The sequence below is a fragment of the Protopterus annectens genome, chromosome 12.part0, assembly GCF_019279795.1.
Source record: "Protopterus annectens isolate FY-2018-M chromosome 12.part0, PAN1.0, whole genome shotgun sequence".
NCBI classification, from domain to species: Eukaryota; Metazoa; Chordata; order Ceratodontiformes; family Protopteridae; genus Protopterus; species Protopterus annectens.
This window is the reverse complement of record NC_056746.1, coordinates 976,624,514-976,639,315: the sequence shown is the minus strand read 5'-3', so window position 1 is coordinate 976,639,315 and position 14,802 is coordinate 976,624,514. Positions and strand designations below refer to the sequence as shown.

General features: G+C 36.0%; 1 protein-coding gene across 2 annotated transcripts in view; it reads right to left on the bottom strand.

Annotated features, from left to right (window-relative positions):
• LOC122816916 (protein FAM13A-like) overlaps positions 1-14,802 on the bottom strand; it is a 1,835,067-nt gene that overhangs the window by 505,254 nt on the left and 1,315,011 nt on the right. For both annotated transcript variants that reach the window (XM_044089997.1, XM_044089998.1), the window contains exon 8: positions 10,833-11,040. In XM_044089997.1, coding sequence (XP_043945932.1) covers positions 10,833-11,040 — 208 coding nt within the window. The remainder of the gene's footprint in view (positions 1-10,832; positions 11,041-14,802) is intronic.

Genomic DNA, 14,802 nt, shown 5'->3' with positions numbered 1-14,802 from the left:
TCTCCACACAGAAGACGCTCTAGCTGAGAATCGAACAGGACAACGTCTTACTGTGAGGCGACAACGCTACCGCAGCACCACCATCGCAGTCAGTGTTGATTTGCATCAAGGTATCCGACACACACAGATATTTGGGAGATGATGATGAGGGAAATGAGTGCTTTTCAGGAAGGCCTAACCTTATATTTAGGGCAGTAAAATGCAACAGTGAGTATTTCAGATGTAAGATGTGATCCCCAAGCTTACTGGATGCTACATTTGTTGCAATATGTAGAAATATATGTCAAAATAATGGGACTTGCTGCTACTTCAGGTATTAAATCTGAGAGGCGGTAAATGTTTACTCTAGTATACATCAATCTAAATAATGAATTAATAAGATTTATATAATGCTAAGTCTGTTTGGTAAAGACTACAAACATGCATTCTGTAGTAATGTCTGACCATGCACTATTAAAATGTTACTGTGTACAACTGTGCCATCAGATGTGGAATGATGGTGTTCTCTTACATGGTAGTTCAAAAGTACTGATTGGTGGAAACAAAAGCCAGTAAAATGGTTGAAATGGGATACAGTCAATAGATCTGATGATTTAATGGGAAATTTTAAGAAAATAAGATATGAAGCAAAATAATATGCAACTACGGTGGGGTACTAAAGGATTAGAAGTTAAGAAATAAAAGAGCATAGCTGTCAGGATTGCAGAATTAATATTATTAAAGTCATTAGAGGTTGCAGGCGGTAGTTGAAAGGTGAAGAGAAATTGAAGGTTTATTAGAAAAAAGATACAGGTTAATTCAGAATTCTTTAGAGAATCGCTATTTTTATATTTCTGCTGACAACCAGAAAACAGCAATGAGATTAGGGCAGCAGAGACCAATGACAAATGAGGTTGCTTTTTTTGTTTTAATAAAGGTCCACTGATAATAGCCAAGTTATTTTATGAAGATTATCAACAACTATATAGGATGCAGATTTGGGATAAATATGAAGAAGAAATTCAACAGTAATTATGGTGCTTACAGGTAACAAAGGTCACCATGGAATATACATTAGCAATGATGAACCCAGTACATAGGAGGAACTAGTAGAGACTTTAAAAAGGCAAGCAAGAGGAAAAACTGTAAATTCTGATGGCATACCAATTTTAAAAAAATATAGCAAGCTCAAATATTATTATCTACAATTAACTTTTTTCATCCAGTATTAGACTCTAAGGAGATTCTCCATTTCTGGAAGGAGGAAGTGGCAACTGTTATACTAAAAAAAGGGTAAGGATCTATACATTGGCCTATTTCAATACAGAATCTGGTTTATAAGGATTATAAGATGTTTATGTCAATGAGAGCAAATCTATCTCACTCTTTTATTTTATTTTTGTTATTTATTTAACATTTGTTTACCGGGAAAGTCGGACTTGGAACGAGCCAATTTTCAGCAGAGGCCCGGGGAGAAACCCTCCAGACACGTCTTTGTAACGTGAAAAGAAACCATAGCACCCAGAGGAACCCCACACAAATGCAGGGAGGACATGCAGACAATGCACAGATCATCTCCCAGCTGAAAATTGAACTGGAAAAGCTCTTGCTGTGAGGCAACAACGCAACCACTGCACCATCCAAATGACAGCAAATAAAACAGTGAGACTTATCCTACTTAAATTGATTAGTGTGGCTTTGTAAAGGGAAGACTCATAGCTTGATAAAACCTTAAAACTTTTGAGAAAACATAGTACTGAAATAAGTTGGGAAAGCTCATGGGAGAAATAAGACCCTAGGTAGCTGCCATGGTAAATGTATACAGATATCTAATATAACTAAAGTGAGTTGTCATAAAAGGATAATGTTTGTTTAGTGCTTTTATGTAACTTGACTGGATTGAATTAACTGCTGAAACTGGAAAGGATACAAAATAATACACCTTCTAGTGTGCAAAGGTAACCCATCAAGCATAATTGTTAATTTGTCCATGAGTAACATCGTCAGTGCCAAGAAAGTATTTTGATTTGTTGTTGTTATTTAGAATGTTAAGATCATAAAAAATGTTTTAATTTGTTATAGATTCTACTGCTTAGTAAGATGTTAAAATTACACTTGACAAGCTTATCTTCTAAATGACAGTTCTTAACCATGCACACTTGCATCATTATAAGTGCTAAAACTGTCTTTGTTCAACATCAAAAGTTGAAGATTATGTCCTACAAGCCATATATCTGACTGTTAAATTCTTTGCTAAAGTGCTGTTTGTAATGGTGAATATTATGTTATTTGGGTACAGTAAAGATGTTTTCCCTAAAAAATGCCATTCTGATATTCCAGATGAGTTTAGGCTTGAATGTTTTGGTAAAATATGCATAATGTCTTGAAGTGACTTGGATTTAAGCTTTTCTGGCACTGCTATACTGTGCACTAAAATTGTCGAAATGAACAAAATTGGAAAATTCGCAAATACAGTGGCAAGTTCAGAAGTGTACTGGAACAATATAATGTTAACCATGATTTGACAGAATAATAGTTAAGGAGAAGTGAACTGAAACCAAAAATTGAAAGGCTAGTAATAGCAACCCTTGACAGTAGGCCATGTACACTTTGGTTTACAAAGTCCATTGAAAACCTGAGAGCAGCAGACAAATGCAGGTTCTGTAAAACAGAACTGGAAATAGTCACACATCTTGTTGTTGGGTGTGATGCACTCATGACAAAGGACCTGTATACTGAATGACAATAAGGCAAGACTAGTGCACTGGGGTTTGTGCAAACACTCCAATATAGAAGTAGCAGAAAAGCATTAGAAATGTGTACCACAAAGAATTATAGAGTGGTGGAGTTTATATCACCTAGGATCACCCATTACCAACGTGTACCACAAAGAATTATAGAGTGATGGAGTTTATATCACCTAGGATCACCCATTAGAAACGTGTACCACAAAGAATTATAGAGTGATGGCGTTTATATCACCTAGGATCACCCATTACAAACGTGTACCACAACAAATTATAGAGTGATGGAGTTTATATCACCTAGGATCACCCATTACAAACGTGTACCACAAAAAATTATAGAGTGATGGAGTTTATATCACCTAAGATCACCCATTACGAACGTGTACCACAAAGAATTATAGAGTGATGGAATTTATATCACCTAGGATCACCCATTACAAACGTGTACCACAAAGAATTATAGAGTGATGGAGTTTATATCACCTAGGATCACCCATTACCAATGTGTACTACAAAGAATTATAGAGTGATGGAGTTTATATCACCTAGGATCACCCATTACAAACATGTACCACAAAGAATTATAGAGTGATGGAGTTTATATCACCTAGGATCACCCATTACAAATGTGTACCACAAAGAATTATAGAGTGATGGAGTTTATATCACCTAGGATCACCCATTACAAACGTGTACCACAAAAAATTATGGAGTGATGGAAGTTTATATCACCTAGGATCACCCATTACCAACGTGTACCACAAAAAATTATAGAGTGATGGAATTTATATCACCTAGGATCACCCATTACAAACGTGTACCACAAAGAATTATAGAGTGATGGAATTTATATCACCTAGGATCACCCATTACAAACATGTACCACAAAAAATTATAGAGTGATGGAGTTTATATCGCCTAGGATCACCCATTACAAATGTGTACCACAAAGAATTATAGAGTGATGGAGTTTATATCACCTAGGATCACCCATTACCAAAAGTTCAAAAATAGGTGTGAGAAAACCAGATATAGAAGTAAATGAAAAAAGAAAAAAGTAGCACTGACACAAATTGCTACACCCAGTGATTACAGTGTCTTATGTACAGAAAGGCACAAAGTCATAAAGTACCAGGATTTGCAAGCAGAAATGTGAGCAATTTGGAAGAAAGATAAACAAACATTTCCAATAGTCGTAAGAGTAACAGGTCTAATAAAAAGAATTTGCAGTAGTACTTACATATGCTAACAATACTTGTAAACCCATATGAATGACAGAAGGAGGCAGTTTTGCGCACAGTGAAGGGGCTGAAAAGAGCACTTTTGGCTAACATCAAAGACTGAAACAATACTAATTTCATGAACTCAAATTGCACACTGGCTTAGGAATGGAGACCATCCCCATCATGGCATTAGAAACCCAAAATACATGGAAAAACTAAAAAAAGAGAAACCCTATTAATGTGCAGTACCCTCATCACATAAAGTGAGGTTAAGACCTTCTTTAGTGTCATCATTGTTAGCTTCAAAATACCTTTTTATTCTTTCTACATATTTTGAATCCTGTTCCACACTGGGGTTAAAAGGTCCTACACAGCTCTAACATGATCCATCATCTTGTGATTAAGTTATATTTCACACAAAAATAATACTTACAGTATTTCTAGAATATTCAAGTTTTCGTTTGTATTTAAAGAATCACTTATTTATATTCATAAATACCTTTTAATTGTTTAAATGACCATTAGTAATATATAATTAGTAAACAGTTCAATAAAATTATTTCTGAAATGTATATGCTATATAATCATGAGTGCCAGACTTCAATACAGATATCTATCTATCTATCTATATATATATATATATATATATATATATATATATATATATTATATATACATACATACACACATACATACTGTATATTTTTATATATATTTGACTGATAATGGTGTTTTTCATTTCTGCTGACCCATTTACACTTTCATTATATTTTTCCTTCTGTCTCTCTTCCAGGTTTTGTTAAAAATGTGAGTATACTAAGTGTTAATGCTCACCGTCGGTAAATTAGGTCTGAGCTGGGATGAATAGATTCAACATAAAACTAAAGATAGAATCATATCAATTTACTCAGTTCCATATTCATTGAAAAAGGAAATAATTTAAAGTGTTTTTTTTTAAACAAGAAAAAGACATTTTTTTTAGGGTGGCTGTTCCAATGGACCCCCCCCACACCTCATGTGGAAAGATCACCCACACTCCCTAACTTAAATACAACAGACTCTAGAGATGCTCCAAGAGAGAGGAAATTGTTGAATTCTGATCTCAGAAAACATGGATTTTGATGAGTTGAGATGCTTCCATAAAGACTTGCCAGTTTGGAGAGAAATTCATGCTATTTACTGCTGCTTTGCTATACAGAAAGGTGTGTGCCAACCAGGATGCACATACACTATGCACTCAGTCACAACCTGTGCAGACATACATGCATACACTACATTTTATGCAGCTAGTGTTCTAACCATTACTACTATTTTTTTTTTTGAGAATTTCTGACTATTGCTTTAGAGGTTTTTAAAATGGACTGAAGTCGTATAAGACCAAGCAACAGTATCTTGACTGTATTTTTCACATACAAAATTAAATTACAAGGAGAGAGTATGACATTGACCCTACTGATAATTAAATATGTTGAGACCAAACATGTCACTTCTAGACAGCAAACATTAATGAAAGCTCTCATATACTGACATAGTACACTCAGTTCATGTTGTGATGGCAAGTGTGCATTTTTTGTTAAATGACTTGCTTAAAGTCACACACTTGGCAAATGGAGACTGGCAGGAATTAAACACAGGACTACAGGATTGAACTTAAGAGATGATAACCTTAATCATCTGCACTAAACCGCAAGAGAAATTGAAGACCAGTATGCTATGTACCAGGATGATCTTGCTGAGGGTGCATGGAATATCCAGGTCCTTGAAGCACATCTTCATTTGGCCAGTGACATGCTTTAACAGTGGCACTATTTGCAGATGTGCCTGTTTAAACGTCACTGCTGATGTTCATGGATGGTGGACTCATGCACTCAGTCACAATAGGGTTAGGAAAAACAAGCCGTGTGCAGTTATTCTTCCAGTTCTTTGAAATCTATATTGATGCGTCTTGTTTATACTCACAAAATAGGATTCTGCATACTATCTTGCAAGACAGGAATGCCTGCTACAATTGACTGGTGCAATATTTGTGGGCACTCTAAGCATAGCCAGCGTACTGGACATGAGCACTGGAAAAGATACCATCTGCAGTGTTGGCACTCCAAAGATATATGCTGATGATGCAGACTGCGGCAAAAGTTATGACCTGAGAAGCAAGTTTCGATACAAAGCCACATCAGTCTGTACTGAAAGAAGCTAAGTGCCAACAGGGATTTAGTGCATGAAGGTACAGGGATGTGCAGTAAAGTGAATAAATCCCAATGAAAACATACAGGATTGAAGCTCTGACCTTAAGAAGATCAAAGGAGGAAAGGGATTTGGAGGTAAGTACCCTATGCAGCATAAAAGTGCAGTGGTGAAGTCCAGTTAGATGATGAAGTGTAAAACAGAATGTCTGGATTCCAGAGGTTGTCTGGAGTACTATATACATCTCTGGTGGACATACATACATACATCAGCATGGAATACAGAGTTATCAGAATAGGGAAGCACTAGGAGCGTGAATTTTTTTTCTACATTCTTTGGGACCCCATGCCAGTTAACCGTCAAGCCTACCTCAACTGCACTCAAGCCCATTTGTTCCTCCATGTGAGGAATTTCCAGAACGATGAAGGTGAGAACCATCTGGAGGGACCATCATTTAGAGAGACATGAGAGTTGCTGGTGTCATTGCCAGCATCTTGGCTGTGAGGACATTTGAATGGCTTAACCCCCACACATTGTATAGGGGTCAATCCACCCTTATCAATGTCTGGACTCACAATGCCCTCCCTGAATGAGTGAGTGCATGTTCCTGCATTCACGAATAATGACTACCACCAGGCACTGGCTGAGTGAGCCAACCCCCCACCCCATAAGATCTACACAGTGCTGATTTCCTTTTGAGGGGTCCTCCCCCCAAGGTGGGAACATCTGCCCTCTCCTACCAGCATGGTTAAATGCCTGAGCTGCTGACAGAGCTTAGGTCTTATGGGTCACAGTCAGTACTTTATCGCTTTACACCACCGGAGCTGGATGGAGACTTAGGAGTACATTTCTAATGAAAGGGGGATATGTCTTGTACACACTACATTATAAAGAGGAAGGATAGAAGAGCAGTGAAGAAACTTGCATGGAAAAATGAAGTCAGATGGCCTTGATAAGACCACTGCTCTTCTTGCATCCACATCTTTGTATGCATATATATGCATGACTACAGTTTTATAATATCTAGAATTATATAAAACCTAGAGCTCAAATACATACACATACAACCACACACATACACACATAAGCCAGTGATCATGCTGTTAAAATGTCTGACAACATGACATGTATGTTTGCCCTGAGGTGGAAAATATAACCATACCTTCAGTTTTGATGATATTGGTATACTATTCATAATACCTAAACAGCATAAGAACCCTGTATTAACAATATACATTTATTAACTTTTGGTGTACTTTACTGTTTGCAAGTTATTTGTAATAATCTAAGACCACTGAAAGGAGCATACCAGACTATCATGTTAACACTCCTCTTATTTAACAGAATATGCCATTGTTCCTTTATAATGTCTGTAACCAAAGGACCATCATTTGTAAAGCTGGTAAGAAACACATGTGGAGCAGTCAAGGAGTTACTTTGAGAAAGGTCCAGATGCAACATTGCTTTCTCCATACCTCTCAACTATCCAAAGTTTTGTCTCATAGTTTGGTTTGTTCCTGATAACATCTGTGGTTTTCTAGTATATCAGTGAGGATTAAAGTCACTAAATAATGACATGCATTTGAGTTTCAGACTTCATATTCTTCAGAAAATGCACACTAACACAAATCCTGTTATTTTAGCAACTTTCTACATTTATAAGAGCTATATTTCATATCTGTCCCTATTTTTGGCCTTTGACCCCCCCCCCTATTATTTTATGCTTTGCCCAGACTTCTTGCCCTATGAAGTTGAGTACATCAATTACATGATGTCTGGCTGGATCACCTTAGATGTCCAACAGACTCTGTGTACAGATCGACATGCCAGATCTATACCCAGCAAAACTTGCACTGAGCTAGCCATATGCCCATGAAGCCTAAAAGAATGATCATGACTTATAATATAGACAGCATTACTCAGATGACAAAGTATAGCATGAAACTGATTAGAGTTCATGAGTTTCTTATAATCAAAATTTCTTTCCTCCACAGTCAAATACTTAAAAGATAAAGGTACAGACTATTCGAGAATATATTTTATACCAGTGTCAGCATACTTGACATGGGGCAAGGTTAAAAGCCTGCAGCTCTTCTACAGTACTAACCAGAATAACAAACCATAAATACAATAGTTGTAATAGTTTCTGTAAGCAGACATGGATTTAGACCATTAATATACCTTTACAGCAACATATTATGTGCAAGTACAGGTTAGAGCCACACTACCTTCCACAGGAGTGCCCCAGAGCTTTTTAGCAGTGATACTGAAATACATAGACACTGTAAAGAAGAATACATTTTACTAAAGGCATTAGCATGTTAATGAAGACATTAGAATAAGTAGTTTCATATATTAGCAACTCCAAAATATATAAACTCATGTCACTGGGGAATACTAGAACATTAGCAGATATAAAAATGGCCGTGACATTGTTCTTTAGCCCACTGTAGTGTGATCTCGGAGTTGGTATATTTAGTTGGGGGGGGTGAAGCTCTCCATTTTGAAATGTTTGAACTAGTGTGTTGTGTATTGTTGGTCTACCGATTTTTTTCCCTAGGAAAAAAATAACGGTGACCTGGGGTTTCGCTGTTTTTGAATGTCGCTCTTTATGTATCGTCGAAATGGCATTCGCTGTAATAACATTTTGACAATATAATATAGACCCATATTGATTCACATGACAGACTTTGCAAATATTCAGGCAGATCATCAGTCTGTGTGGGTAAATGTAACCCTGAAAACTGAGAGAGTGGTGCAGGTCATTCTTAAAGCATTGCTAATGTATTACAGAGCATAAGTTCTCACTGGTAATCTGCTTCTTTTTCATTCATGGTGGCATGAGAGGTGAGAAAAGAATCCACTGTAGCTACTTAGATATAATGGGATAACTGCTGACTTATGCCATGCTTATAATAAATTCCTTTTGTGACTGTCAATTTATTCGTTCAGGATATCTTACACGAATGAAAGAAATAACCTTATGTCATGAATGCGGTTGCAGTTGTAAAGCTTTACTCCTCATGTGGCCTTTTTAAGTCATATTGATCATTCACAGCTGGCAACCTAATGTGTTTATCAGTCAATATTATGCCAGCATCCAGCCTAACATAATGTTACATACTGCTGGGAATGTGCACAGTTAATAATGCAAGTGCTTAAGTGCTCTTCCCCTTCTGGTCTTCTCCGCTGGAATCCACAGGAGAATTAAAAATGTAGCATCTGAAATTTCACACCACAAGAAGTTGCAAACTTTTATTACAAGTTCAAGTTTAGCCCTTAGATAAGAGAACTCATCACTGTGATATGAAAGTCAAGGATACAGGGCAACAGGGTAACAAAAGTTACCAAACTGAGTCTGTAGTTACTGGGCTCATATCTCACCTGAATAACTGGCTATGCAACCCTTGTGCAAACATTTATGCCCTTTAGCATGGCAAGTGTACTATATCCTCAAAGTGCAACCTGAAGGAATCATATAGATTGCAGCCAGTGAACGAACAAAGTGGAGTATAAAAGAAATTCTGAAGATTGCTGTCAGTCAACTGAAAGTACAATGCTGAAAGAATTTATAGTCACCAAATTGTGATTCATCTCAAATCTCAAAAAATCTTAACTTATTAATATATTTAAAAAAAAATCTTTCAACATGGCTTTATTCTCTTTCCATATGAAAAACATGTTGTGAATAGTACAACGGTATATACAAATGTGTTTTGCATAAGCAGACTTGCAAACAATCTCTGACTTCCACTGCCATGACAAGATTAGCGTAAGTGGGCACCATTAATTCATCCATCACTACATCACTTTTCTGCTGAAACAATTTGCCTTAAAACATAAAAAAAAAGTTTGTCAACATTTCTTCTACCAATTGGCAAGTCAAATCCAAATTAAAATCATCTGCTAATCTTGTCTTATCCAAAAATTATCTCATAAATTCAGTACATTTTTTGGTATTGATGTGTACAGAACCACAGTATCCAAAGTAACTACTAATCTTTGATGTTCAAATCTCTAATTCTATTAATGAAACTAAATGTGTCATTCAAATTATGGGGTACTGGGACCAGTGTTAGTTTAAGAAAATGCTCCAACCATACCTACCGGGATTTTACTTTTTGAACCTTGGTTGCTACAATATGTCTAAAAGTGCATTAACTCTGTCCTTGTGGACCTTTGCTATCCCAGAAGGTACTTAAAATCTTTGATGACTGTCGAAAATCCAAACAATTCCTTATTTAGACCTCCATACAAGTATAAATCATACAATAAAGCTTATTCTCTCACTAGCAGTTGAGAGTTACACTCACTGCACCTAAACAGTGGACTGCAAGATGAGATCCTCCAGGACTGTACTTAAATTCTAAGAATATTTCTTTATTTAAAACAGTCTATTCAAATACCTACAATTGCTGCTGTGTTTCATAATTTATTGCTAGACTTGGTTTAACTATTTTATTTTACTACATTTTAATTGTTATGACATACAATGCTTAGATCTAAACATTTGAAGAAATTAAAAATTGTATGCATGCTTACTAAAACTGGAAACCAAATGTCAGTAATCTTTTGTTTGACTGCTTTGTAGCATAATTTTACATATATTTACATTTACAAAAAAAAGCTTGTTTTAAGCAGCTTATTGTAGTTACAGACAAAACCTGTTTTTAGCTGAAAGCAATACATGTTTCCATACCTGGTGTCCATCTTGGATCTGGATCTGCTCTTTTTCAGCATGAGATCCTGCTTTAGGTATCTTTTGGACCACACTGTACAAAGCAAAGGTGTCTTTATTATCTAACATTTTCTTTTCTACATGGTGCAGAGAGTTCTCTAAAAAAGGCATTTGGGTTTCTTCACTTGAAAGAACACTGCAGGGGTAGTTTTCCTTGTTTGTATCATCCCTGAAAAGCAGAAAACCATATAAATACCAGGTAGTATAAAACCAGGATGATACAAGTGAACAAACATTTGCAATCATTAAAAGAAGAAAATGTCTGGCAAGTAGACAGTTACCAAATAAAGTCTACGAAATGTTCACAACACTAGGTCAATTATCTAAGTAAAAAATAAACTAGCATACTTCAGAAGTAATCACACCTGATAAATTCACAACAGGTAGTACCAAAGCTCTGTTTTTTTCCCAGATGTTGAGACTGACCACTCTGAGCAGTAGAAGTTTTTTAAGTGTCTGCCACTGCATCAGTAGGTTATAGTTATTTGAGGTACTCACCAATAAAGTAGTTCTTAAGAGTAGCTGTGAAGGCAGCAATCTGTGAAAAATGGTAGCTGTATAGCTCAAAATAAGATATTTTAAGGTTGCTAATTATTTATAGGTTCATAGGTAGTTGCTAGATATTAAGTGCTAGACATGGGAATTGTATGTACTGCCAGGGTGGAACACAGACACATTGTATAAAATTCCCTGTTCATTGCACACCACCAGTCAGTTGCTGAAGTGGAGGGGCTTCCATGTGATGTAGTGGACACAATATGGAGCAGTTGGGGCCTTGATGGCAATGTGGGTGCAATCAATGATCTCCAGGACCTCAGGTAGATGGACTATGTTGTAAAATGTCAGAACAGTGGTAGCTCTGCCCTCTCTTGCCTATGCAAACCATATATGCTTCTATACATGCTGTAACATCACATAAAGGAACTGATATAAAATCTGTGAGGTTGACACTTGCAAGATATTGTACATACTCACCTTTTTGGATGCTGAAACATTACCATTGCAAAGACTGAATCCATGTGTGGGTGGCACATGTCTATTATTTCCTGTATGGTGGATCTGTCTACTCAGAAGAGGTCAACAATTTCCTGGTGACAGAAGGGATGGAACTTTAGCCACTGGCAGACCTAGCTGTGGTGCAGAGGACAGTGGAATGCAACATCATGGGCACTGGCTATGACTAGGGTTGCCACCTTTTCAAATGGCCATAGTGGGACATTTTCGGGACACACATCAGATTTTACAGGCCGACAAATACACACGATCAGTACAAAGGATAGAACTTTACTTTTTTGCCTAAATAAAAGCTTATTCTTGTAGCAGTTTAGTTGCTTATTCAGATTCTTGTAACATTTAGGTATTTTAGATACAGAAATAACTACTTTATGCAACTATTACATAAAACATGGGACATAATTATGTCCTACAATCTTAGGACATTTGCCATTTTTAATATTTTTGGTCAGGACACAACCGCCCAAAGAGGGACTGTCCCTCGTAAAGTGGGATAGGTGGTAACCCTAGCTATGACAGCTGACACAAATACTTGCTGTTCAGCTATGGATGCTGCTATCCCTTCCATAAAAGCATAAGTGATGGTCCTGAAAACTAGGAAATCCTGCTGTCCAGTACAGATAAACACCATAGCTTATAACACTGGGTTTATACATCTCTAAATTGTTCCACCATGTTTTATCATTAGCAAGATGGTACTCATTCGCACGCTATTATGCAGTAATGTGCACAGCATGAAAACCAAGATATTTCTCCTGTTACACTATAAGGCTACTTGTGACACTTAATTGCTCTACTTTGCAAATCATTGCTCATCACACTATTTTTACATAAATCTATGTGCTAGATATTTGTGAATACCCTCATTATTTAATTACTTTATTTAGTGATTTTTTTATTTAGTAAATGCTTGTATAAACACACTTGATTAATTTCCATAAATTAAGAAATACAGTATATTAAATTAACATTATATATATATATATATATATATATATATATATATATATAAAATTAATATTTTATACTAAACTACTACTATAATACAACCATAAACAAAAATGCCTGTGTAACAATTTAAACAATATTGAGCCTATAACTAACATCAGGCGGCACAATGCCAGGGCACTTGTATGGGCTAGGCTTGTAAAGGCTCCAGTGCCATTAGCCTAGTAAACACCTATGAACCAATATACATAATTAAAGGTAACATTACAGTTTACAAAAGGTTTAGTACAAAGATAATGTCTTTATATTACAACAAAAGCTCTAATTTAGCCTAATTGTTGAAGTCAAGAGGCTTTCATTTAGATTTTAGGTTAATTGTAGTAATTTCATTTTGACATATAACACTGGTTGTATTTACAAAATTTATAAAAGATAGCAGTATGCAGACTTTTTTCATTTTTTGTAATTCCTTTTCCTGACAATAGTTAATAAATACAAAAGGAGATAAAGCTGAGGAATAAGGCCACACTCAAAAATGTGAGCATTAAATGGTACTAAATGCTTGATTAAGGTAAAACTATCTGACTTGATGCATGTACAAAAAACTGAATTTTGTTTAAGAAAGCAAAGAATGTATACTAACAGTCTGCATTAATTAACGTTTTCAATATCTGAAATCCTAAATTGTTTATTAAAAAGAATATCTATTTTATGTGGAGGAAAAATGATCTATGATCCCAGAGAAAGTTTTGCAGAATAGTGAGAAAGTTATTTTCTTTGAAGGTAGAGAATTCAATGATGTATCAGTCTGAGTAAGACTGCTATGCAAATAGAATACTCCAAATTTCCAGTATGAATAGTATAGAGGATTATGACTGGATCACCAATCATAACCAGCTTATTATGTGTTTGAGACATGGATGGCAAGAAATTCACTTTGAGGAAGCTCAAGAGGTAAAATGTGCCAAGAACACATAATGATGGGTTATGATCTGAGACCTGATGATAATTCTTTGTAGTACATGGAGTTCTATCTGTTCCAAGTACTACCAGTTACAAACAAAAGTGTTAAGTGTTTTGCCAGCTTTGAAAGCCATAAAGCACTTAGCAAGTGCATTCAGAAAGATAGTAACACATACTTTGAAATTACAGAAAGCCAAATGCTATCACAGACAGCATCTGCCTCTGTTGTTTGCTGGTTAGAACTGCCAGATGTAACTGCCTAGTGTAATACCTGATCTTAACAAGTGAAGTGAGGTGCTTAACAATTGTTAAGATCAGGTGTTGTGCTACACAAGTGCTTAACTGATTTGTCATTTTCCAGATTTCTGAACAAGATCATCGAGCTCCATGTACAATAATAATAGTTATAATAACAACAACAGTAATAATAATAAACAAGTTAGGTTTTCTGCCTGACACTAACTTAATAGAAGTTGGATAAATGAGACTCAATGTTGAGGACCCCCCATCCACCTTACTGATGTGTGCTAACCCTAACCATGCCCCATAACTCTAAACTCTGCACCTTACGTTAGAAACCCCCTTTCTGTAACACTATCACTATTCAGGCAAACAGTGTTCTACGGTAGTGATATGTTTTTTGTTTTGTTTCATTTTAGTGCATTTTTAGTGAAAACTGACTATAGAAGTAAACATGACAGGTTTAGTGTATGTATCAGTATGTGTTGTGTTTTAAGGTTAGGGTAAGGGTTAGGTCAGGGAATAAATGTGTTATACGTGCAAGTGTGTGTGCGTGCTTTACAGTTAAGGTAAGGGTTAGGTAAGGGAATAGCTTTATTGTATGTGCGAGTATGTGTGTATGATTTAGGGTTATGGTAAAGGTTAGGTAAAGGGATAGAGTGTGTGTGTGTGTGTCTGAGCTGTCCTGTATAGTGACAGTGTTTTGGAATTTTTTTTTAAGGTAAAGTTTATGGGTAGGGTTAGAGTTAGATTTAGCAGGCATGGG